Source organism: Delphinus delphis, chromosome 18, assembly GCF_949987515.2.
Source record: "Delphinus delphis chromosome 18, mDelDel1.2, whole genome shotgun sequence".
Taxonomy (NCBI): domain Eukaryota; kingdom Metazoa; phylum Chordata; class Mammalia; order Artiodactyla; family Delphinidae; genus Delphinus; species Delphinus delphis.
In genome coordinates, this window is record NC_082700.1 from 20,083,499 (window position 1) to 20,109,541 (window position 26,043).

General features: G+C 36.4%; 1 protein-coding gene across 5 annotated transcripts; it reads left to right on the top strand.

Annotated features, from left to right (window-relative positions):
* The first annotated feature begins 86 nt into the window (after nucleotides 1-86).
* ESD (esterase D) lies at nucleotides 87-26,043 on the top strand. Of its 5 annotated transcripts, none has more exons than XM_059996240.1 (11): nucleotides 87-165; nucleotides 1,365-1,641; nucleotides 3,829-3,877; nucleotides 6,161-6,235; nucleotides 6,834-6,922; nucleotides 9,186-9,284; nucleotides 10,736-10,860; nucleotides 11,910-12,029; nucleotides 12,685-12,783; nucleotides 14,746-14,913; nucleotides 22,135-26,043. In XM_059996240.1, the coding sequence occupies exons 4-11, from the start codon at nucleotides 6,168-6,170 to the stop codon at nucleotides 22,213-22,215; spliced, it is 849 nt and encodes a 282-aa protein (XP_059852223.1). In that variant the 5' UTR covers nucleotides 87-165; nucleotides 1,365-1,641; nucleotides 3,829-3,877; nucleotides 6,161-6,167; the 3' UTR covers nucleotides 22,216-26,043. The 5 variants fall into 5 exon arrangements, with proteins under 5 accessions (XP_059852223.1, XP_059852226.1, XP_059852225.1 ...); XM_059996243.1 differs by having other exon boundaries at nucleotides 1,365-1,439; XM_059996241.1 differs by lacking the exon at nucleotides 87-165 and adding an exon at nucleotides 580-646.

Consider the following 26,043-nt stretch of genomic DNA (forward strand, 5'->3'; position numbering starts at 1 on the left):
CAACAGAAGCAAAAGGGCAAGCATCTGTTATAAGTCAGCAACCAACAACTGTATTGCTCAATTCAACTAACATTGAGAGAAGGGAGAAAAGAGGACACTGGGGAAGCTTCTACTATGTTTCCAGCACAGATTTTTAAATGGCTCCTATTTCACTCCAGCTACCAAGTAGGTGAACTGGAACGACTGGGGAGGCGAGGGGGAGGAGATTTGAAATTATGTCCTGGTTTCTAAATAATTTCAAAAGACTACGTGGAAACATTTTCCACGAGTTAATCGGGGCCAGAGCTCACGTTCATTCAAGCCTGGGCCTTATCCCGCGCCCGCCGGTAAGAGTCTGGGCCAAGGCGGCTGGCGGCTCCCTGACGTAGGACTCGCGTCAAGAAAAGGACGAGCCGCCCACAAAGCGCTGCGGGGAAGTGCGAGGCGAGGGAGGGGGCGGGGACAGTGGGGGGGCGGGGACAGTGGGGGGCGGGGCCGATGAAGGGCGGGGCTGAGGAGAAGGGACTCGGGAGTTAGGATCCAGGAGTGGGCGGGCCTAGAGGGGGCGGACCCTAGAGGGGCGGGGCCGAGGCCGTGGCCCTGGCGGCCATGATGAGGCCCCGCCTTTCCCTTACGGCTGCTGCTCCACTTCCCTACGCGGTCCGAGGTAAGACTAGGTCTGGACAGAGGCCCGGATGTCCTCGGCCCGTCTGGGTCTCGTGCTGTCCCGGTGATACGGCGGGGCCCGGTGGGGGCGCACGCTGAGGCCTGCGGCGAGTCGCGTGGGTGCGATCGCGAAGAACGCGGACCCGGGCCCAGAGCGCGACGAGCCGTGGCAGGAGGCCGAGGGAGGGGCGCTGAGCCGAGGACTTTGTCCCGAGGCTCGGCCTCTTCCCGGATCCCTTTTCCTCATTGAGCTTCCAAGAATGTGTAACTCGGGGCGCTCGGGCGTACGGTCTCTGAGGGCATCTGCCGGTTTATCAAATACCCCACTACGTTTGCGTAGCTGTTCCTGCGTCCGGTGGATGGGTACCTCGCTCATGGAGGAAACAGACCCCAAAGCGTTCGCAGCCTCCACGGGCGCCTGGGTCAGGGGGCCGGGCACCTGGGGATCCCGCTTCTCCGCACACGCTTGCAAGCACTTTGGAAGGCTGATCGTATTTGTGAATGCGCTGTCAGTTGTGTAGGGGTCTGGCGGTCGTCTGTGAGTGGGTCGTCAGGGCGATGGCATTTGCGCGGACCTTGGAGGGCATTCGAGGTTGCAAGAATAATAATAGCTAAAATTTGTGTGCGTATCATGGCCAGCAGTGTTCGAAGTACGTGAATTAACTCAGTCCCGGGAACAACCCTATCAAACTGATCCTTTTAATATCCTTACTTTACAGATGGGCAAATGAGGCATAGAAAGATGACATAGTTTGCCCGAAGTCACGACCACTACCAAAGAACTACCGTGTATAGTACGTGGTGAAGCCAGAATTTGAACCTGGAGGGTCTGGCTCCACAACCTGCTCTAAAACCATTGTACCTTGGCACCCAGTAGAAACATCCAGGCTATGCTAGAATTATACATAATTGAGTTTGACTAAATTAAGATAACAGAAAACAAGGCCAGAAAAATACTGTGGGACCACTGAAGACAATTTTGAGAGCTAAGTTAAGGTGCTTGGAGTTCATGGGTGCTATGTTTTTCCCCAGGGTGGATTAAAAATTCATGTATGGACAAGCCATGTGAATTATGAAGGAAAAGCGATTATGCATAGTACAGTTAATAATGTGACCAAAGTATATATGGAGTTCTGTTCATCCTTTTTGTCAGTTCATAGTTTCAATTTTGTGAAGTTTTAATGGCATCAAGCTTTTAAAAAATTGCATAATTACTGACACTATCTTCCATTTCAATGACTTATTGGTTTTCACCTACTGCCCTGACAGCAGAGTGGGATTAGTTCTGGACACCTGTAGCAGCATCCTGGAAGTGGGCAAGCATTTTTCATCTGCTAGTTAATGTGGGCAAGCTAACCATGTTTTAAAATTGACAATGTGCTTAACACTACTGAACTATACACTTAAAAATGGTTAAGACAGTAAAGTTTATGTTATGTGTTTTTTAATCACAATTTTAAAATAAAATTTAAAATAAATTTAAATGACTAGTAATTCCAAGTAGACCATGTTAGGCCTGAAGATGTGTCGTGTATAGGGATCCATTGAGCAGTAAGTTAAATGGATTAAAGCCCTAGGCCTCCAATGCAGGATTGATTTTAGTGAGACACACAAGAAGGAAACAAAGTAGGAAGGAAAATTTAATTTCTTGTGTATAATTAGGATGGTGGCAGTGGGAATTCAGAGACGGGGTAACTTTAAGACATTTCAAATGTAGGTTGGGCAAGACAGGCATAGACGAAAAAGAGAAGCAAAAAAAGGAATAGAAACACTTGGTTTGAAGGTAGGAGACAGAAGCTTGACTTTAGATGCGTTGAGTTTTACTAGCCTGTGGCACATCCTGTGAGAAGGGTCCAGCAAGAAATTTAAATTCTGGCACCAATGCCTGAGAACGATTGAATCAAGAGAGGCAGATTTATATTGTTTCAACGCAAAAATAGAGCGGAAACTTAGGGAATGGAATCCTGTTTTTTCATGGAGGAGAGAATTTGAACAAGGAAGTGATGGTCAGCAGTTCCATAATCGGGTGATGTTGGGAAGACCTGTGTAGGTCATTGAGAGCCAGTGGGGTGGGACACACTGCAGATGGAGAAATGGATCAAAGTCCATGAGAGAATGAGAACAAAAACCCATGTAGAGATAGATAGAAAACTTTTGAGGCTCATGGAAAGAAGGAAAGAATGGGTGAAATACAAAGAACACAGATTGCTGGAGATAAATAACACTTAACTTCAATAAGTAAAGGGAAGAAAAGTAAGATTTGACAGTTTAGCCTTCTGGGGAAATGGATGCTTTGTGAATAAAGATGACTTTGATACTTTTTACCTCATTGGCTTTCCATGTACCATGCATTGAGAGAAACTTTGTTCTCTGAAGAATATTGATGTACATTTCGTTGACTTTCTAGGAAGACTGGCACTGTGAAATTTTTTTTGCCTTTGTTTTTGGTTTTTCTTGGGGGAGGGTGTTTTTTATTATTCTATTCTACTCTGTAAGTTCTTTTCTCCCCCAAAATATGTTCTAGAACTGAAATGAAACGTGTCAGACAAATGACACATTTGGTGTCATTTGGTGCACACTACTACGTACATTTCTATTTATTTGTTTGTTTATTTCTGTGTATCAGTAACTTCACCATCATTCATAAGCCCAGTCAGTTTTCTCACCAGTTCATCCTTTCTAGCCAGTCAGCCCAGTAGTCCTTAAGCCGTCATCTCTTCCCTTCTTTATCCTCCCCGCATTACACGTTTGACCTACAACTCTTAGCTGATGAGTCTAGGCTTCTTTTTATCTTTCTCTACTTTTCTAGTCTCCACTCCTGTTTTCTTCACTCTCAGCAGTTGACTGTATCTCGTACTTTCAAATTACAATCTAAAACTTTTTCTATTTATTTAAAAGAAAAAAAAAACTTTCTTCATAGGACTCTTATTCCAGGAGAAGTTTTTAACCAAACACAAGGCCTTGTGGCAAAATAGGTGTTAAGGTACTTAGATTATGGGCCGAGGTAAAGCGATGGTGCTGTCCCATCAGCTGCCCTTTTGACACTGCCATACCCAGAGTAGGTTATCTACCTCACAAGAGGAAAATGTCTCTGTTGAGAATGTGTAGTGTACTATACATGTCTGTATAACCTTTGTTGTGAAAAGTATGTCCCATTTCTACACCATTTGATCTTTTTTTCAGGATCATCTACCCTTTGGTGCAGATAAAAAAGCAAGTAGCAATTGGACAGGTACATTAAAGTTTTATTTTTATGTATTACTTTGGAAGTTGAATGAAAAATCTAGTAACTTGGTTTAAAATATGCTATTTTTTACATAGAAAAATTTTAGTGAAAAATGTAATCACCTAGTATATCATTTCTTATATCATAGTATATCATATCTAGTTCTTAGCTTATGTCTTATTTTTTATTGAGCCTAACTTTCTTAATTGACAATTGAAGATAGTTCCTAAAATGGGTAGTTAGGGGGAAAAAAAACTTTAAAAGCTTTGATTTTATTTTTATTAATTCATTCTACCAATTTAAAAAACAGTATTTTAACTTTGTTTTCTCTGGCCCAATGGAAAGTGTTTGATTTTGAATTTTAATTAAGAACATTCAAAGAGCAGAAGAAATAGACTACGTACGGATTACCAAAATAGATGAATAACAAAGTATAAAAACAATAGAGGTAAAGAATCAGCTAATTTTAAAAACTTTCACATAATTGGTAGTTAGAAGTTAAAAATTTATTCATTAATTCAACAAATAATTATTAGGTACCTCTCACGTACTAGATATATGCTCAGTGTACCATGTTTTGGGAAAGCAGACATAGCCCCTGCTAGATCTAAAAAAATAGGATTTCCTTTAAGAATAATTCAGGTAAATTTTTTTCCTTGGTCTCATGTGTATATATTTTAAAAGTATACATCTATCTCTGTTAATTCATTATTTAAGATAGTGTCATAAACAAGAATAGCTGAAGTTAATATTCAGTAATTAATAACATTTTGTGGGCAGTTTGTTTAAAAATTGGTCTTTTAAAGGTTAAAAGCATACACCTGTGAATAGAAGGTAATTCTACCTCTGTGTATAATTGTAATACCCTAATGCTATAAAATTAGTCAGTCTTTTCTGAAAAAATATTTTTTTGTGAGTATTTAAAAACCCTCTCAGGAGGCAGGAAAGCATAGCAGGAGAGTAGGGGCTCTGATGTCAGACATTCTGGTTCACATCCCATGTTTCCAATGCAAAGCTCAGTATTTGGATTTATTGAGGAGATTACTTAAACGTAGGATTGAAACTAATCTTATTTAGAATTTCGCAAAGGCGTTTCCAAAATAAGCTTCCTAAGGTTATTGCTACGTATCTTTTTAGAGTAACCTTAGCACCACAACTGATTAGCGTACAGTAGAACATTTCACTGAGAAGACCACCAGAGAGGTAATACCTGTGCCTGGTATCTGAGGATTTTTTATTTAGTGTGTACGATTTAGTGATTTGTAATAAGGAGGGGAAGGGAATCCTTCCTCGAGAGATACAAATCAGAATCAGTCTGGTTTCTCTTTGCTCAACAGGTATTTACCATAAAGATGGTGTTCCAGTTTTTTTGGTATTTATTATTGAAAATTAATAATGTGTGGTATTTTAACATTTAAGTTTAAAATTATTTATGAAAACTTTAAAGATGCGTTGGAGAGAAAAGAAGTACTAAACTTCATAATTTCCCCATGACAAGCTGTACTTTTAATTCACTCAGGACAGAGTTTTGTTTTACTTGCTGGTTTGTTTTAAAAGGAGAAATGTTGATCTGAAAATTGTATATCACTTTCTCTGAAACACTCTCCTAGGATGAGTAATTTGATCTCGTTCAACATGTAGGAAAGTGCCTGTGACACTGTGTTCAGTAAATGTTACCTGTTATTATTATCAAAATCATTATTGTTATACCATTTTCCTCCCATTTTAATATCAACCATAATGTCATACCATTGCCTCTTGTTACAGTTAACAGGTAAACTATTAACAATTTTTAATCTTATAAGCTAAAGTTAATAACATTTATATTCTGCCTCTTTCTGAAAAGAATTTGGAAAAAAGTAAAAAGGAAAGGGACTTCCCTGGCAGTCCAGTGGTTAAGACTCTGCGCGTCCATTGCAGGGGGCATGGGTTTGATCCCTCATTGGGGAACTAAGATCCCACATGCCACGCACACAGCCAAAAAAATAAATAAAAATAAAAAGAATTTGGGGCAGTCCACAGTCATACAGACAAAAAAGCTTGTTAATAAATTAGTAATGACATTCCAAAGTACTAAAGTTTCCTAAAGTGAGTACCAAGTGTAAGTGTATGTATCAAAATTAGTCAGTTTCATAATATTGTTTATGAGAGGAAATTAGCATGTGAAAAAAATTCAGGGTGGCAGACAGTTGCATGTTTAGATAATTTATCCCCAAAACAGTAAGTTTTGTTTCAAATTTTTTAGGAACTGATTCTCTAGAAATTAATGAGATTAATCTTCACTAATAGGAGAAGAATGGCGTTGAAACAGATTTCCAGCAACAAGTGCTTTGGGGGATTGCAGAAAGTTTTTGAACATGACAGGTAACTACTAAGAAGATACAATTTTAGATATCTCTAATTCTGCTTCCGCCTATTTGATTCTTTAAATAAGCCCATGAAAGATCTCTGTTGCATGAGTTACTGTTTACCTGTAGAAAATACCTGTGATTTTTATCAGCTTTATTCTTATCTAGTTTTGATATTGGTGATGGTAATAAACTCTTAGTGATAAAAAGCAAATTAAGGACATGATGCATTTCAGTGCCCATGAACAAACATGTAGTTTAAGAGCTTTAGAATTTGTTTTTTATAAAAGCTGATTTATTATTTCATATATCTCTTTAGAAACAGTTTTTCTTTTAATAATTTTAGTGCTGCATTGAGGGTGTTGTATTTATTCTTTGAATTCAGCCTGCTCAGAATGACTGTGTACCCTGCACAGCATAGGCTGTTTGGTTAATATCAATAGATCAGTATGCTAAATTGGCCTCATTCTTTCTTTAAGGGCTATGGTATATTCCTGAAATGTTGCTGGAATCACTTATTTTGGACATTAAATCACTTATTTTATGTTTCTTTCTTGACTGATGACAATCAGGGCAACTGATTTTTTTTGTATGTATGACTGTTAAAATTACAGTGTTGAACTGAAATGCAAAATGAAATTTGCTATCTATTTACCACCAAAGGCAGAAACTGGAAAATGCCCTGCACTATACTGGCTGTCTGGTAAGTGTTCTGCATTTGAGTTTTATAAAGGAGTTTCTTTTTCTTTTTAACTAGCTAATCTTATTCTTTAATCTTTACTTACTGGTGTGCTTTCTAAACCATTTATAAAAGACTTCAGGAGCCTGTCATAGTCTACTCTTACTTTATCCCGAGAATAATTTCAGACCTGCTGAATTACATTTATTATACTTCTTTTTCAATTAGACCAAGTAACAGCAGAGAATATAAAGTTCTAGACGCAGTGACAAGAGCTTAGAAAAGCTATTTACTTTGTACCTACTCGAGCGTTTCTGAGAGACTTTACCACTCAAATAGAACAGTATTAGGTAAAACCAGGACACCTGTGATACGCTAATTAGAAACCACAGCCAAGAAACTTCTTGCAGTGTTCTCGGAAATATTTTAATTGGACTCACCTTCTCTGGCCACAATCTGGAACATCACAAAAGAATACTAATGCTTCTCAGAGGTGAATGTTGAAGATTCTTGAATGGATTGTGAGAGAGTAATTCTGAACCTCTGTGCTAACTTTTCTTTCACAAGACATTGGCACTTCATCTTTAGAAGCAGACATTATAAGAGACTCATAGAAACCAAATTATGTCATAGCGTTCTATTTTTGTTTCTTTAAAATTGCTTCTTATAACTTTGATTTAAATCCTCCTTTATGTATGTTTCCTCAAAGATATGCCCCAAATACCAGTCTTTAAAAATGAGAATAGTATTTCATTTTAAAAGGTAAAAATTAAGTGCCTACCTAGTTTTTTTTTAACATCTTTATTGGAGTATAATTGCTTTACAATGGTGTGTTAGTTTCTGCTGTATCACAAAGTGAATCAGCTATACGTATACATATATCCCGATATCCCCTCCCTCTTGCATCTCCTTCCCACCCTCCCTATCCCACCCCTCTAGGTGGTCACAAAGCACTGAGCTGATCTCCCTGTGCTATGTGGCTGCTTCCCACTAGCTATCTGTTTTACATTTGGTAGTGTATATATGTCCATGCCACTCTCTCACTTCATCCCAGTTTACCCTTCCCCCTCCCCGTGTCCTCAGGTCCACTCTCTATGTCTGTGTCTTTGTTCCTGTCCTGCCCCTAGGTTCTTCAGAACCATCCTTTTTTTTTTTTTAGATTCCATATATATATGTTAGCATATGGTATTTGTTTTTCTCTTTCTGACTTACTTCACTGACTTTAGGTCCATCCACCTCACTACAAATAACTCAATTTCGTTTCTTTTTATGGCTGAGTAATATTCCATCGTGTATATGTGCCACATCTTCTTTATCCATTCATCTGTCGATGGACACTTAGGTTGCTTCCATGTCCTGGCTCTTGTATATAGAGCTGCAATGAACATTGTGGTACATGACTCTTTTAGAATTATGGTTTTCTCAGGGTATATGCCCAGTAGTGGAATTGCTGGGTCATATGGTAGTTCTATTTTTAGTTTTTTAAGGAACCTCCATACTGTTCTCCATAGTGGCTGTATCAATTTACATTCCCACCAACAGTGCAAGAGGGTTCCCTTTTCTCCACACCCTCTCCAGCATTTATTGTTTGTAGACTTTCTGATGTGCCTATCTAGTTTTAACTCAACAACTAATTTCTTTGATTGGAAAAAGCAAACCAATTTTGCTAGAAGAGCAGGGTATTGCCAAAAGCAACAACACATTACATGTTTGTTTTAGAAACATGGTATTCTGTAGCTAAAGATGCTCTTAGAAATCATGTAACCTGTAGAATAGGAAACTGTTCTGTAGTACCAGGGAAATTATATATTACCCAGGGTCACATAAAAGAGTGAACAAGTTTTCTGATTCATGGTCCAAAGCTGTATTCATTCTTTTCTCCTGTTCTTTTTACCTTTTGTTTCTGGTGAGAGCTACTGCAGTCATATGTCTTGTTAAAGGAATAACACACCATTAGGGTTGTAATAACATTTGTTTTATGCGCCATATTGCCATTCTACAGTTTGAATAATTCTAAATTCCCAAACACACTTGGTCCAAAGGATTTCAGTAATTGAAATTTTAGTGAGTGACTTTCAAAGGACAGCTATGGGAGCATTTAACCTAAGACAGTTCTTGGATTAATACTGTTACGGATTTTATGAGAAGGGAAACTTTAGTGTCTTTTTCAGCATTATTTCTTAAACAAAAAACTTTTTAATAAGTGAGCTTGTTTTCTGTGTTATAAGAAGATTAAAGCTTATAAACTCACAGCATATCATGAGATAACAATATTTTTGATCTTTAGGTTTAACTTGCACAGAACAAAATTTTATATCAAAATCTGGTTACCATCAAGCTGCCTCGGAACATGGCCTTGTCGTCATTGCTCCAGATACCAGCCCTCGTAAGTGTTCTTGTTCCAGAGGTCCTTTGTAAAAATATAAATCTTTAAGACTTAAGTTATAATAATGCACAATTCATTTTATATTTTTGCTATTTATTAATCTTTCAAGCAACATCATGACTCTAAAATACCATGCTGTACATTTTCCTCACTGAATTTTACTCATAACGTCACTCTTATGAGAGGAGACAGTTTTGCTATTCCCATTTTACAGATTAAGACACTAAGGCACTTTAAAACAGAGACTGAGCAACTCAAGTAATAATGTATCACACTGGCACTAGTGCCAAAATAACCTACAATGCATAGGAAATAATTTTTTTATTCCTTGGGTAAACTGCCTTGTCACGTGGTAATTATCTTTTCTCATTTCTGTTAGTCATCAAATAGTCGTACAGTTAAACAAGTATTAGTTTTAATATAATTGATTATAATGTTTACATTAGAGAAATGAGAATATCAAATATTTGAGAATTCAATCCATCAGATAGTTGAAACTTGTTTTGGGACCCTAGAAGCGTCAGGAAATGGAATTTAAATGGTAGCTAAAACTATCTGGAAGTTGAATGGCTGGCCTTGAAAGTAATGCATTTCCTTTCACAATCCATATTATGTAAAAGTAAGACGTGTCACAGGAAATGTAATAAAATGTTTAATTCAGAAGAGCATCAAAAATATAAAATGCCTTGGAATAAACTTTTAAAGTATGAAGATTTATTTTTTAAAAAAACATAAAATTTCCTAACTGTTGTAAGTGGAAGAATGTCATGTTCCTGGATGGGTAGACTGACTATTATGAAGAGGTCATTTCCATCAAATTACGTATCACTATAATTTTATTCAGAATCCCAGTGGTTGGCTTTTTAACTGTATGCAAGGATACAAAATAAAACGTAATTAGTTAAAATAGAATATAAGAAAATCCCATTGGGGGATGGGTAAAAAGGGGAAACGTGAATGGAATGATTCCCAAGTACATAAGGAGACATCTTCAGTTCAAAATAGTGAATTGAGCACAAGCATTTGTTCCCCTTCCCTTCTAAGATCACAGTGGTACAGAGAAGTAAAGAAGTGTTGGTAATGAGGAGGGGCATCAGAGAAGGAATCTTAACGCATTTCTGAAAGATAAAAAGAGAGTATAAGCCCTTTGACAGGTAAAACAGAGTGAGGAAAGATATGTTCAGAATACATAGGAGGGAGCTTCATCAGTGAAGAAAGCCAGTGAATACCCCAGCCTGGAGGGCCATTCCCTCTCTTGCCTCATTGGCTAGAACTAGTCACATGACCCCACTCAAGGGGGCAAGGAAGTATGTGCCCCAAAACGCAGAGAGCCCACAATACTTGGTGAACAGCTCTAATGCAAGTGAAATTTCAGGTTCATTTTAAAGTGTGTTATTAAACATGGGCCATTACTACAGAGTAGATGAAACCACAAGATTTTTCCTTAATAGGTGGCTGCAATATTAAAGGAGAGGATGAGACCTGGGACTTTGGCACTGGGGCTGGGTTTTATGTGGATGCCACTGAAGATCCTTGGAAAACTAACTACAGAATGTACTCGTATGTGACGGAGGAGGTAATTTAATTTACAGTGTAATTATTAGTTGATGACTGCCAAAAGTTTCATTTGGGACACAGAGTCCTTCCAGTCCCGAGAATTTTAAACTAGGGTATGGTATTGTTGAATCTATTGGGTACATATTTATTAATTATCTTGGTAAAAATTCCAAAGTTTACAAGTACTATAGTACTATTTTCTGCAATTTAAATGAACACTAAGTACAATTTTGAAGAGTTTCATAATTGACACCTGTATACACTACCCAGGTTATACAAAGAAAATAGTATATGAAAAGACTGTATTTTCTGGCAGCTGGTTCATCCAGACATATTTCATAGTGATTAAAATCAAAAAGGATAAGTGGTAAAGCATTGCTTCTATTAATAATGTGTGTGTGCAGTTTATGCATTTTTCTATGATTTTAATTGTTAATGTGCACATCATAGAAACTCAGAAACGATAATATAAAATTTTAATCACCCGTAATTCTCTCACCCCAAACAACTATATTTTCGTATATTCCAGACATTTTTTTATGACTAGTTTTCATATAAAAGTAAAACATTTTTATCTTGTTCTTTTTTTAGTTATATAAAGTAAATATTTTCTAATATTCTGATCTATTTGTAACATAATTTTAATAATTGTATAATATTCTGTCATATGCTGTGATTTACTTTTTTCTAATGGAGGCTATTTATATATTTACATATTTTTTTTACCATAATACGTATTACTGCATTGATTATCTTTGTTTATAATTTTTTACCCATAAGGACTTTTCCCTTAGAAGAGATTCCAGGAAGTGAAATTACTAGATCAAAAGTTTGCATTTTAAAGTTTCTTTCTGCATTATCTTCTTAAAGTCACTCTCTAAGGAAGATGTAACGTATATTCTCCAGTGATATATTAATGATCATTGTCTATCTGACTTTTTTTTTAATCTTTACTAGTGTGAACCATTTTAAGACTGTGAATTTGGAAGTATTGATTATTTTAGATGACTTTGAAAAAGTCTAAATTTATTTGTCATATCTCTTGTCCCACTATTAAATTCTCTGTAGCTTCCACAACTCATAAATACCAATTTTCCAGTGGATCCCCAAAGGATGTCTATTTTTGGCCACTCCATGGGGGGCCATGGAGCTCTGATTTGTGCTTTGAAGAATCCTGGAAAATACAAAGTAAGATTACCTAAGCTTCTAGTGACAGATATTTCTCGTGAATAGTATAATATTAGGAACTTTCAAAGATTGAAATTAAGATACTGTTGTTTTAGTATTGGGACTAAACTTTTCTAGTCTTGGGAATTTCAAGGGGTTTGTGGGGAAAGAGCATTAAATTTGACCACACAATACATGCTACAGAATCAGAAGTATAGGAATTTTATCCCAGTGGTTTCTCATTGGTCTATTAGAGGTATTATAAAGCAGTTTTCATTGCTTCTATTCAAACTATAGTTTTCTAGGCTTTTTTTCCCTAAAAGTTATTATTGATTAATGTTATTGTGACAGTATGTTATCATTTACTTTTACCGGGAATATTCTTGTAAAGTTGACTTTGATTTTCCACTGTTTTAAGTGGAAAAAATGAGTAGAAACGCTGAACATAAACTTTCATTTGTGCCTTATTTAATGAAAATGTAGCTCTTTTAATAGAACACACAAAGGATGTGGTATCTTGGAGAGGCATATAATCTAAGCCCATAATATAGCAAAAGGAAAATTGTTCACAGGGATTTTCATGCAAGTCAGAGTTTTTAAGCAAGTTGTAAATACCTGTTCATATTCAATTTAGCAAAATAAAACTTGTTTTTAATTTTTTTGTTTGTTTCTGAAGTCTGTGTCAGCATTTGCTCCAATTTGCAACCCAGTGCTCTGTCCTTGGGGCAAAAAAGCCTTTAGTGGATATTTGGGAACAGATCAAAGTAAATGGGAGGTAGGTACTGGATGGCGGTCTTCATACTCATTCTTAAGTTTTCAAATTTGTTAAAAAGCTACACACTACAGACGTTATATTCTTAACTTACTCAAGTTAAGGATTCAGAGCAAAAAATAATTAACTAAAGTGTATACATATAACAACAACAACAGAACAATATTTCAATTGCATTGAATTATGGCAGATATTCTGTGGCTACACTTTTTTTCTGCTAATGGTTAATTTATATGTTTATTTTCTAAATTAACATTACAAAAAATACCCCATATTACTAAATTTAGACTTACCTCATATTAACTGTGTGCTTAATTGTATGATAAGAGCTACGAGGCCTGGCTTTTTATTTTGTGTATCTGTTTCAAAGTCTAGCATCTCTCAGATTGGATTTTAAATTCTAGACTTAAAAGCTTTTAAAAATAGATATTGTATATGTAATATACATTTATGAGAATATTTCCAACAGTATGATTGCTTTTTCAAGCATAGGAGCAGATGCTTCTAAATGAAAATAAAAATGGTAAAAATGGCCCTTTTTTCCTGACACTGATTTGCTCTTGTACAGAAATGGGCTATTTGAAAACTCCACCAAGAGTTTGAATATTTTGCAGGTGAACTCATCATCATGTGCATGTTAGCAAGTAGAAAATCATCGAGTGGGAAAAAAACTTTTTTGTCTTATTGCTGTATATTCAAAGTCATTTACACATGGACCCCTATTTTATTTAAGATTGGTCATTGAAATTCTGACAAATTGGAAGGTTAATCTTTTAGTCATTAGAGTTTTGTTTTGCTTAGGCTTAGATTTTTATTATATTGGAAGAATGCTGAAAATTATTACTATTAGTTACTTTGGGGACAGTGCATTGACAGTGCTTGTGCCTCAGTGTTTTGAGTCCTCACCATGTGCAGAGTTTGTGTGGGGTTTTGAGATCTTATGTCAAGAAGGTGATGACCCTTTCCTGTCCACAGGGGCCTTATGGTCTAATAGAAGTTTTGAGTAAAAGACCAACTGATTGGGAGAAGTAGGGGAGAGGTACCCTATAAAGGAATCTGTATCATTTTTCTCCAAATGGCAGTAGATTTTACTATTTTAATTATGCAGTGTTTAGGCTATCATTTAATTTACTCTTGGAATAAGGAGGCCATGCAGAATTATGAAATCGTGGAACTTAGAACTAGTTGGACTTTATAGGTGTCCTTCCACCCTCTCCTTTTAAGATTAAAAAAAGCAAGTCTTAAAAAGCATGCTACTTTAGAAGGGGAAATCTTTTGGTTTTTGTGTGTCTTGATCAATGCATAAAAGTTGTCATTAGTGAAGATACATGAATAATCAATATTTAAAGATGGATGGTAAAACAGAAAATTGTAACTAGCGGCAGCTCCTCACATAATAAATTTGAGTTGTTGATATGATTCAGATTGTTCAAATCAAGTCTTCCTGAAAGTTCCTGGAGATAGTAGACATTTGGTGCCGTTCAGCAGATAGCAAAAGAGAGATTTATGTCTGGAATTAGTCAAAAATAGGGACAAAAAATAGACTATTTATTTGAAAAAGAGAATATTTGGAAATAGAAAAAGATAATGGAGTTAGAAGAAATAGTCCATTTGTAAAAGGATTTACAAAGAAAACAAATTGGTTTTCTTGGAGTTGAGAGGTGATTAAACCTTAAAGGTTTGGAAGAAAAAAGGCTATATACTATGAAGAATACTTGAGATATAGAATTCTTGCTGTTGGTCTAGGACTGGTTGAAAGTAGGGAAGAAGCTGTAACTGAGGATAGAATTCTGAAGGCTGTAAATAAAAACCAGACAAGCCAACTTAAAAGCATATTTTCAATTTAATCAGCCTTAGAGCTGAAATGACTTTAAATTTCTATTCAGTTCTAGTATAGGGTATTCTGCAGAATATCTTTCTGGGCACTTCCAAATTTATTTTTCATTATTTCTCCCCTTTTTATAGGCTTATGATGCTACCCATCTTGTGAAGGCCTGCCCAGGTACTCAGCTGGATATACTAATTGATCAAGGAAAAGATGACCAGTTCCTTTCAGATGGACAGCTACTACCTGATAACTTCATAGCTGCCTGTACAGAAAAGAAAATCCCTGTTGTTTTCAGATTACAAGAGGCAAGTACTAGGAAACCTTAGCTTGTTCTAAATTAACTATAAAAAAAACAAGATTCCATAGTACTTTCTTAATTTTATTTTAGAATTTGAAAAGCTACCTCTAGTAAGGTATTTTTTAATTATAATAAGACATTTAAAGTGAAAGCCTTCCTATTAAGTTACTGATATCTAAGACCAAATTCCATAGAAATAGGAAAGGTTTTGACAGTGAAAAGTATTTACAATTTTCTGTCCCACTGTAAAATCAGTAAATAACACGAATTTAACGCTTGAATAGTACTTAATTGTCAACGTTATCGGGTATATCTTTCTTGACACATGCGACTATTGTTGCAGTAAAATAAAAGGACAAGCTTCCACCTTCATTACTCTTGAGTTAGGTGCTAATCTATTTGTTGTGCTACTTGCTAGTTGTTTAAGAATAATTACTGAATTTCAATTGGTTCGCAAATTTTCCTTGACTAAAATACTTTTGACTATTCACTACTCACCTAACTCTATGCTAATACAGCTATAATTAAAGAAATTCTACCTTTATTTTTTTTAAATTATGTATTCATAAGCTTCAGAACATGATAAAAACAAAATTTTTATTTCAGGATGAAAAGTGAACACTGAAAATTATACATGGTTGTGATTTTTTTAAACATTTTTATTCGTGTTTAAGGGTAATATGTCAGGCACATTGATCTAAAACATATAATGATAAGTGTTCAGATAAATCTAGATCAATGTGTAATGTGGTATATTTCAGTTTACAAAAATGTTTTCGCAGCATTAGCTCATTTTAACCTTATATGACCAGATGAGAGACCATTCCTAGCCTATCCACCTGTTTGGGTTTTTTTCAACTTTTTTTTTTGTTGTGGTAAAATACCACAATACCACATAAAATTTACCACCTTAACTATTTTTAAGTGAACACTTCAGCGGTATTAAATACATTCATAATGTCATACAGCTATCACCACCATTCATCTCCACTGTAGGGCGCGGTCAGCTAACTGCTACGCGGCAGGAAGCTGAAATAAGCTGAGTCATCCTTCCTGTGGCCACTGCGCTTGCGCTAAGTATACTAATGAGGTTTTAAAGCAGCGACCTATCCGATGCTGGCTCACAAATCGCACCATCGGCGAAAGCCAATCACAGAGCGACACATGTTCTTAATCCCTATATAAGCAGACTGCTCTAGGATTGCGGGGTCTTCCTTCCATCTTTCTTCAACCAAGCTGTGCTCCAATAAAGTGTGATACGAGAAGAATCTTGCGTGTGGCGGCTCGTTATTCTGCCGGTCAGAAACGGCTCGCCGCACTCCACGATTCTTTTCATCTTGTAAAATTGAAACTCTGTTCCCATTAAATACCGACTCCCCATTTCTCCCTGCCCCCAGCCCTTGGCAACCACCATGTTACTTTCTGTCTCTCTTACTACTCTGAGGATCTCATATAAGTGGAATCATACAGTGTTTGTCTTTTTGTGACTAGCTTATTTCACGTAGCACAGTCCTCTTAAGGTTCATCTGTGTCTCATGTGCCAGAATTTCCTTCCTTTTTAAGGCTCTTCATTGTGTGCATATACCAAATTTTGCTTATCCGTTCGTCTGTCAGTGGACCACTTAAGTTGCTTCCAAGTCTTAGCTATTATGAATAATGCTGCTGTAAACATGGGTGTACAAATATCTCTCAGGATTCTGCTCTTAGTTCTTTCGGTTATATACCCAGAAGTGGGATTGCTGGGTCATATGGTAGTTCTATTCTTAGTTGTTTGAGGGACCTCCCTATTGTTCTCCAGAGCGGCTGCACCACTTTGCAGTCCCACCAGCAGTGCACAAGGGTTCCAGTTTCTGCACCTCCTCCCCAACACGTCTTTTCTCTTCTTCTTTTTTTCCTGGATAGTAGCCATCCCGGTGGCTGTGAGGTGGTAATGTGGTTTTGATTTAAATTTCCCTAATGATTACTGATGTTGAGCATCTTTCCGTGCTTATTGCCCATTTGTATATCTTTTGAGAAATGTCTCTTCCAGTCCTTTGCCCATTTTTTCATTGGGTTGCTTTTTGTACTGAATGCTATTTGTATTGAGTTTTATGAGTTCTTTGTGTATTGTGGATGCTAATCCCTTATCAGATAAATGATTTGCAGATATTTTTCTCCCATTCTGTGGGTTACCTTTTTACCCTGTTGATGTTGTATTTTGATGCACAAAATATTTTAATGTTCACGAAGTCCAATCTATGTTTTATTTTGTTGCATGTTCCTTTGGTGTCGTATCCAAGACATCACTGCCAAGTCCATTGTCATGAAGCTTTTGTTCTATGTTTTCTTCTAAGAGTTTTATAGTTAGTTTATAGCTTTAGGACCTACATTTAGTCTTTAATCCAATTTGAGTTAATTTTTGAATATGGTGTTAGGTAAGGATTCAACTTCATTTTTTTGCACGTGGATTCCAGCATCATTTGTTGAAAAAACTATCCTTTTGCCATTGAATGGCTTAACACTCTTGTCAAAAATCATTTGACTGTATATTCCAGGGTTTATTTATGGGCGCTCTATTCTATTCCATTGGTCTATATGTCTGTCTTTATACCAGTTACCACACTTTTTGATTACTGTAGCTTTGTAGAAAAATTTGAAATCTGGAAGCATGAGTTCTCAGGTTTTTTTCTTCTTTTTCCAAGATTGTTTTGGCTATTTGGGCTCCCTTGAGATTCCACTTGAATTTTAGGATGGTTTTTCCTGTTGCTGCAAAAATTGCCTTTGGAATTTTGATAGGGATTGCATTGAATCTTTACATCGCTTTGGGTAGTCTTGACACCTTAACAGACCATGAACATGGGATGTGTTTCCATTTATTGTGTCTTCTTTAATTTCTTTCAGCAGTGATTTATTCACTGTACAAGTAGCTCATCTTCTTGGTTAATTCCTAAGTATTGTATTCTTTCTGATGCTGTTGTAAATGGAGTTGTTTTCATAATTTTCTTTTCAGATTGTTCATTTTTAGAATATAGAAATGCAACTGATTTTTGTGTTTGACTTTTTATCCTGCTCCTTTTGCTGAATTACTAGCTCTAACAGTTCAGGGTTTTCTACATACAAGATCATATTATTTATGGACAGAGATAATTTTACCTCTTCCTTTCCAATTTGGATGCCTTTATTTCTTTTTCTTGCAAATTGCTCTGGCTAGAACTGCCAGTACTATGTTGAATAGAAGTGATAAAAGTGGGCATCCTGTCTTATTCCTGATCTTAGAGGAAAAGCTTTCAGTATTTTACCATTAAGTATGACATTTGCTATGGGTTTTCATGCATGACTCCTGGCCATCTGTTTTACAGATGAGGAGACAAGCTCAGAAAAGTAACCTACTTATCTAAGGTCACACAGCTAGTTTATGGTGGAACCAGGCCTGGAAGCAAGGTCGTCTGATTGCAAATACTATCCTCCTTTCATCTGTCTAACCATTCCAAAGCAAGGCAAAGCAGTACTCCTGAAGAGCCAAGGGATGGAATTAGAGCTAACGTAGGGGAAGCTGTGCATAAGCTGCTACTTGTCTAACTCATGCAGCAGATCTTAGCAATCTCCCTGATGTCCTTTTAATCTCCTTGATATTTCTAACATGTAAACAATATATATATCATGTGGGAAAATATATCCAAAACCAATACATTATGTATACCTTGTTTGTGGGTATCCATCACATAGAAATAGATTTTTTTAGATTAATTTGAACATTTATCATCAGAATTACATGTTTCAGATCAATAATCAACCTTGATAAATTTGATTATAAACATAATAGTATGTTTATATTAACTGTTACTCTAAGTGATGTGACAAAGCATGTTTTTTCCAAATGACGTTAACTCCTTGGCTCTAGTGGTGTTGTTGCCTCTTCTGCTTCCCTTGTGTCTGTGCCAGGAAATTTCATTGTTACCACCAACAACCAAGTTTCATCCTGCCAACAAAGACTGAAAAATCTCTAGAGTTTGTTATAAAAACAACAGAGTTAGAACACTGATGAAATTCTTGGGGGCAGAAAATAAATCAACTTATTTCTAAAATGACTAACTCCCAAGCAACTGAAAAACGTAGTTGTCTGTACTTAATGAAGAGTCAGTACAAAGCATTCAATTCTTTAAAAAAAAAAAAAAAGTGAGAAAGTATTGAAATCATCAGTCACAGTTTTTAGCTCAGGCACAATTTTCTATTCACTTTCTTTCCAGCATGGACAGGTTAAAAGTGAACTACACAGTCTCAAGCAGATTATGTTTAGGGTGGTTGTAATTGAATGAGCAACTGAACGGACATACCTGGGCACTGGCTCCAGGGAAGCAACTTTTCAGACTTTCAAGCCAACTTCCATTGACTTCAGATTACCTCAGGTCTGAGGGCACTTGGTTATAAGTACAGTTGATCTGTATTTCTTTATGAAGTGGGAGGTGTGAAGGATTAAATAAGCTGAAAATAATAGTGGGTAATATAAATGAGTGATCTAGGGAGGAAAAAAGAATTATTGCAATCATGTACATGGTTTACCCAACTTCATTCATTTTCCTCTTTTTAATGGTGTTAAATGCTCACAATCTACATTTCTATCAACTGTCAAAAAAATTGAGGGGGAAGTGTAGTCTATAGGGATATTAATTTGGTTTTTATTATACTTCATAGTTTTTTCTTTTTCTATTTTTACTTCAGTGAATCTAAATTGAAAATGCACAAGGTAGCAGAATTCTGATAGCCAATATACACAGATCAAGTCTTAGTCTGAAGAGGAAAGGCCTAGTATGTCTTATTATCAGTTATTGAAGTAATATAGTGAAGAAACATTTTCAGTTTCAGACCTAATGGAAACTTCCAGAAACCAACACTGAAGCAAGGCTATAGTAACTTCTCAAGTCTCAGGCCCTTTTTGAAGATTCAGAGGTTGTTTTGGCCTCTGTGCCTGCCTGTTAGAGAAGAGTGTAAACATGGCACAGAATTCTAGAAGTGCAGGGCTCTCTCACTCATCTGTATCGCCATGCTTAGCACAATTACCTGGCACATAAACCCTCAGGAAGTGCTTATTGAATAAACAAAAGAGCAGCTTTCAGCCGTCTTCTTTGTACTCTGAAGAGACTTCATAACTCGGGAATTCATATCTGAGCTTTGCTAATTGGGTCTGGAAAATATGTAGGAAAATACTGCCTGTTAGAATAAATGTTCATCATAGCCGCTGAAGCACTGCTGCTTTTTTTGAGAACTGAGCAAAGAATAAAAGAATGAGTTCGTTTATTTTTATACTCTAAGAGTTTTGCTACCAAGGATTTTTCCATTTCAAGTGTGAGGTAGACGAGGAAAGGAAGGCCCTTTCAAGTGTCACTAAATGAACGTAGTTACACAAGCTGCTTAACATACAAACCAATTCAAAGAATTCGATGAAGGGAGCTACTACCCCCATTTAATAATATTGACCGGCAGAGCTTGAAACTCATCAAGAATGACACAGTCAGCTCTAATTATATAAACGTCTTGTATCTACCAGAATGGCAGTAATTCAAATGTATTCTCTTGCCTTTATGTTGATATTTTAAAAAATCTTTCTTGGTCCCTCATGATAGGCATTTTCTGTTTTCTCATGAAGGTAGACCTTCAGTTAAATATCATTGTGGAAGGACATTTGCTTTGCATTTTAGGTGAAATACACTGCTATCTTGCAATACACCCCTGAGAGCTCAAAACTGTCACTTTGGTTTACTCTGGGACTTCTCTAATAAAATAATAATAATAAAAAATAATAACAATAATAATAGTGGCTACCCACTATGTGCCTGAAACTGCAACACACTGAACATATGTGCGACTAAACATGAAAATACAGCATAGTCAGTCGCGTTAGGATCTCTGTTAACAAGTGTTTCAAGGCATCTACACCTGTTTTCAGTCAGATCCATCTTATCATCGGTGAAAAATGGCGGGTACTTGGTACTATATTTCACAGGTTCTGTGGCCTGAAAATCATGGGCATATTTAGCCTCTTAACAACTCAAGAATTCCATGGTGGAAAATGCTTTTCTTTAACTTTCTTTATGTAAGAAACTGTCCTTCAGCTCTAAATTTAACTAATTTAACTGGGACTGGTCTGATCGTCGAGAGACGTGAAACCAAATAGTTCCAAGGCTCAGCCTTAATTTTGACAACATTCATGTGAGATTCACTTCCACAGTTTGGGCACTGAAAATAGAAGACAGGTTGCTTTTAAGTTACTTTGATGATTTTAAACTAGAACTCTTTATTAACTGCTGTTCCCAAGATATGCACTGCATACCCCTGCCAACTAAGAGGTAGAGAACATTTACTGATTCATCAAAACCTTAGGGACTTTACCTTGTTCCCTGAAACCCAGGTGATATTTTTATTAGGTTTTTTTTGTTTCTTAAGTGCTTAGAAAAATTCCGTTTTCCTCCCATCAGAGACCATTCGCTCGATCTTAGACTTTCATCTTTGTCAGATTATTCTATTTTGTATTTTAATTGTGCTTTGGCAAGGTAAGGGCTGTCCCCCAAATTATCTGGTTTTTAACTCTTTGATTCTTCCCACCCTATTTTTCTTTTCTTTTTCCTTTGAGAGCTACTTATTTTGTACTCAGAGGACACTCCGAGAAAGGATTGCCTCTCCATTTACCATTGATTACCTATCAAGGATTTTATTTGACCAGATAGAAATCTGTTTCAACTCAACTACTTGGCACATTTTCTCTCTGCTTCATGGTAGTTTTCAAAAGTTTACTGACTTTTTACCCAGTTTGATTTATTGCTGAGGGATGTCAGAGTGTAATGAATTATTCCTTTTTCCTCAGATAAAGGTACAATATGCTTTTACCGTGCAGGAGGTCGAATTCTTAACGTGATTTATGATGGCTGTGCTTAACTTCCCAGTGATAGGGCATTTGGGCGTTCTTCATGTTCTTTCTGTATTGTTTACGTGTGCTTATTTTGTATCTTAACATTCCCTTATTGAGGGTGGTGCATTGCTTTTGTGAGTTGAAACTTTTTTCAACTACTCTTTTTTCAGTGAAAATGTTGAAGTACAAGTGTAATAAGCTTTACTTTGATTATAAACCTTCCACATGTTGTGATAGTTTGATTATTTATAAGCAAATTAAGTGACATGCAAGATATATTTAATGTACCTAATATCGATTTTTCTGAATAGTAGATAAATGTCTTATCTCTATTTTGTCTTCTAGGGTTATGATCATAGCTACTACTTCATTGCAACCTTTATTACCGATCACATCAGACATCATGCAAAATACCTGAATGCTTGAAAAGCTTCGGATAAGAGAATCTCTTCAGGATGATAAAATTGTAATAAACAGGCTGGCAAGGAAAAAAGATTTTAAAACATTGGATTTTGTAGTGCCAAAAATGCTTCATTCTGTAGTTGAATCACCCTCTAAATAAATATATCAAACCTGCTTCTGATTTAAAAAGTTACCTTACCAGTGTTCACATGGGAAATATTTAATACTTCACAGTTTTCTCGAGGTAATTTGGAAATCATTGTTGTGTTGACCTCAGGACACAGAATATGAATATAATCCCATTGAAATCATTAAATGCTAACTCTGGAACAGAGAGTTTAAAGGTAGTTTAGCCTAAACTCCTCACCTTTCCAGACTTTAAACCTCTGAAGGCGTGGCCTGTCTTCTTCCTGTTCATTGTTACACACCTAGTGTCTAGCAGCCACTTGGCGCGCTTCTAGTAGTCATTGAATTGAATAACTATTCGTTAGTTGTTGAATAAGCAAGTAGGGTCAGAAAGGTTAAATGAATTCCCCATCATTACACAGTTATTTGTGCGAGAACTAAGATTAGAAGTCATATTTCCGGAGCCCAATCAATGATATTTCTTTTCTTACCTGTTGAGTCAAATAGATTTGTGGACATTGGTTTATGGACCTCTCTCAAGAGACAGGAATTAAATACCAGATTCAATCTGAAATAGTTAGATAAGGAAACTTGTTTCATATGTTACTGTAGAAGATATTTTCCTTTAGTTACATGCAGAAATTTAGCTTGATGAGCTTGCCAAGAACTCGTAAATACCAAAGTGTGTTCCTTAAAAACTTAAATGGACACTCCCAATGACCAGGGAATGAACCTGGGACCTCGGCAGTGAAAGCACCGTGTCCTAATCACTGGACCGCCAGGGAAGTCCCCTGGTTGTTTTAAAAGAAATATATTTTTCTGTTAAAAGAGCACAAAAGTTATACATTTTAAACATTCAATAAGAATGTGTATTACATGGTAATTGAGGAAGACATCAGGTTCTTAAAGTTATAAAATAAGTACTATGTAAATGTGAATTAGTACTAAAATTTTTTAATTCGTACTATTTAAATTATCAGTAGTCAAGGGACTTCCCTGATGGTCCAGTGGTTAAGATTCTGCGCTCCCAATACAGGGGAGCCAGGTTCCATCCCTGGTCAGGGAACTAGAGCCCACGTGCCACAACTAGAAGATCCTGGACGTGGCAACGAAGATCCCGCGTGCTGCAACTAAGACCAAATAAATAAATATTAAAAAATAAAAATAAATATTAGTCAAGATTAAGCCCTACAGTGAGCTACACACAAAATGGTTCTAAGTATAAACAGACTTGTGTCCTCTAACAGGACAAATTTTTTAATTCACAAATTTTTTGCACGTTGGTGGTAATTCCTTTGTAAAGAAAAACAGTTGTGTGATCCTATGATCTTTGTATTAGTTGAGGATTTAACCAAAGAAACAGAACTAGTAGTAGATATGTACGTTAAGAGATTTTTTTACAGGGACTTGGCTTATGTGATTGTAAGGACTGGCTAAGCAAGTCCAAAATCCAAAAGACAGGCCATCAGGAAGGGAAGCCCAAGAGCGGGATGAGACTCCGTGGGCTGGGCGGAAGCTGTTGTCCACAGGTGGAACTTCTCTCTCAGCCTCATTCAGTCTTGCTTTTAAGGCCTTCTAACAGTAAGGCCCACCAGATTATCCAGGATAATCTTCCTTATTTAAATTCAGTTGATTAGGGACTTTGATCATATCTGCAAAATCCCTTCATAGTAACACCTAGATTAGTGTTTAATTGAATAACTGGGAACTATTACCTTGCCAAGTTGGCGCACCATTATAAGAAAAGAGTTGCTTTGCCTTTTTGCAGGGTAAATGCAGAAACATTTAAATACTCAGTAAATAATTGCTAACATATAGCCAATGATAACTAATAAAGACAAAAGCCTTCAGTTACAATACAGAATTGACCATGGAGGAGATATAGGGAGCCAATAAATTTTAACTTGCTTTTATGTGCCACAAATACTGACCTGGGGAGGTATGAATTCTCATATATACCTGTAAGATGTTTCCCCCACCAGAAAAAATTCTCAGTCTCTCACATAATAAGGAACCATCTCAATGACTTTATAATAAACAACAAATAACCTACAAATGAACTCCTAATACTAGTTTTGTTTGCTTCCAAAAGTCACCTGACAGAATCAGATATAAAAAGAGGCAAAGGAATTGACAGATTTCCTGGATCACTATAAATGTTGTAAAACCCTCATTAAGATCCCCTTAAGAAACAATACGATACAGTAAAGCCACGATTACTAGTAGCGGCAAGCCATGAAGTGGGTAGAGGTGCTTACAATAAAGGTATCTGAAAGAACTTGTATCTAGAATATATAAAGAGCTCCATAAATTCATTTTTTAAAAGATAAACCAACAGAAAAATGGACAAAAGATTCAATTAGGTACTTAACAAAATAGGACATAAGTATGACTAATAAATACATGAAAATGTGCTTAACTTCATAGGATCAGGGAAATGGAAACAAAAAAATGCTACTACAAAACCTACCTGAATGGCTAAAGTTAAGACAACAGAAATCCCAAGTGTTGGCCTGGCTGTACGATGACCTGCTAATGGGAGTGTAACAGGCAGGGTTTGCTGAGATCGAACATATGGCCCTTCCTAATGATTCCACCCGAGGTTTACCCAACAGAAACGTGTATGTAAAACCTATATGAGAATGTTCAGAGCAACACTGCTCCTAATAGCCCGAATCTGGAAACAACCCAAATGCCCATCTACAAGAGGATGGGTAAAATCGGAGTATTCATACCGTGGAATAGTCCACATTAATGAACACACTAAAACTAGATGCAGCAACACGGAGGACGTCTCAAACACAATCTCGAGTGGAAGAATCAAATACAAAACATAAACTGTATAAATCATTTTGTACCATTTCATATAAGGATCCAAGCCAGGTAAAACTCATCCATGATGTTAGAAGTCAGGATGGGGTTATGGATAGCAGGGGGAGGGGTGGGCCCTAGGCAGAAGTGATTAGAGAGTCGCATGCAAGGTCCTTTAGGGGACTAGTGACACTCTCTTCATCTAGGAACTGGTTGCATGGGTGTGTTCACTTTGAAAATTCATCAAGCCATATACTTAAGATTTATACACTTTTTCATATGTGTTATAGAGAAGTTTATGTTAAAAATCTATTAAGTAATCATGATGTGGAGATCATAGATATACTACTGCATGAAGACGAAAAAATTCCTGACGTTATACCAGGATGCTTATTTGAGAGGATACAATTTCCAGTGGCCACATCATTTATAGATTCAAGTAATGTTGTATCTCACTTAGAAACTACTTAGATGTGAAGGTGACGCATGATGGCTTGTGAGTTCTCTAATTTTGAAGATGCAAGAGTCTGGATAAAATTATTTCTTGAAAACTTACAGCAGAAAAATTCCAAGCTGATGTTTTAAAAAATATTTTTAATATGTGTCATACTAAGCTGTGAAAAATAGACACGAATTTTGTATTTGAAGTGTTCATAAACATATTTCAAATTAGCCAAACAACTTTTTTTGCATATTCTCATCAGAAAAATGCAGGCTTCCTCCTGTTCAGGGTTGTCTTGTATTTGGTCACGTTGGACATACACGTTGGATGCTAGTCAAAGGGGATTTACTTTTGACGGATGAGATCATTTTCACAAACAAGTTATTTATGTATATTTTGAGTTGTAAAACATGAATTTTAAACATTAATGTTTAATAAATGTTGAAAGCCAAGAAGATAAAACAGTGCTTACA

Excerpts from the sequence above, each read along its gene's own strand:
- ESD (XM_059996240.1), top strand. The coding sequence starts at position 6,168 with ATGGCGTTGAAACAGATTTCCAGCAACAAGTGCTTTGGGGGATTGCAG. Across the intron at positions 10,861-11,909 it reads ACTCGTATGTGACGGAGGAG|CTTCCACAACTCATAAATAC; the intron begins GTAATTTAATTT and ends AATTCTCTGTAG. Across the intron at positions 12,784-14,745 it reads CAGATCAAAGTAAATGGGAG|GCTTATGATGCTACCCATCT; the intron begins GTAGGTACTGGA and ends CCCTTTTTATAG.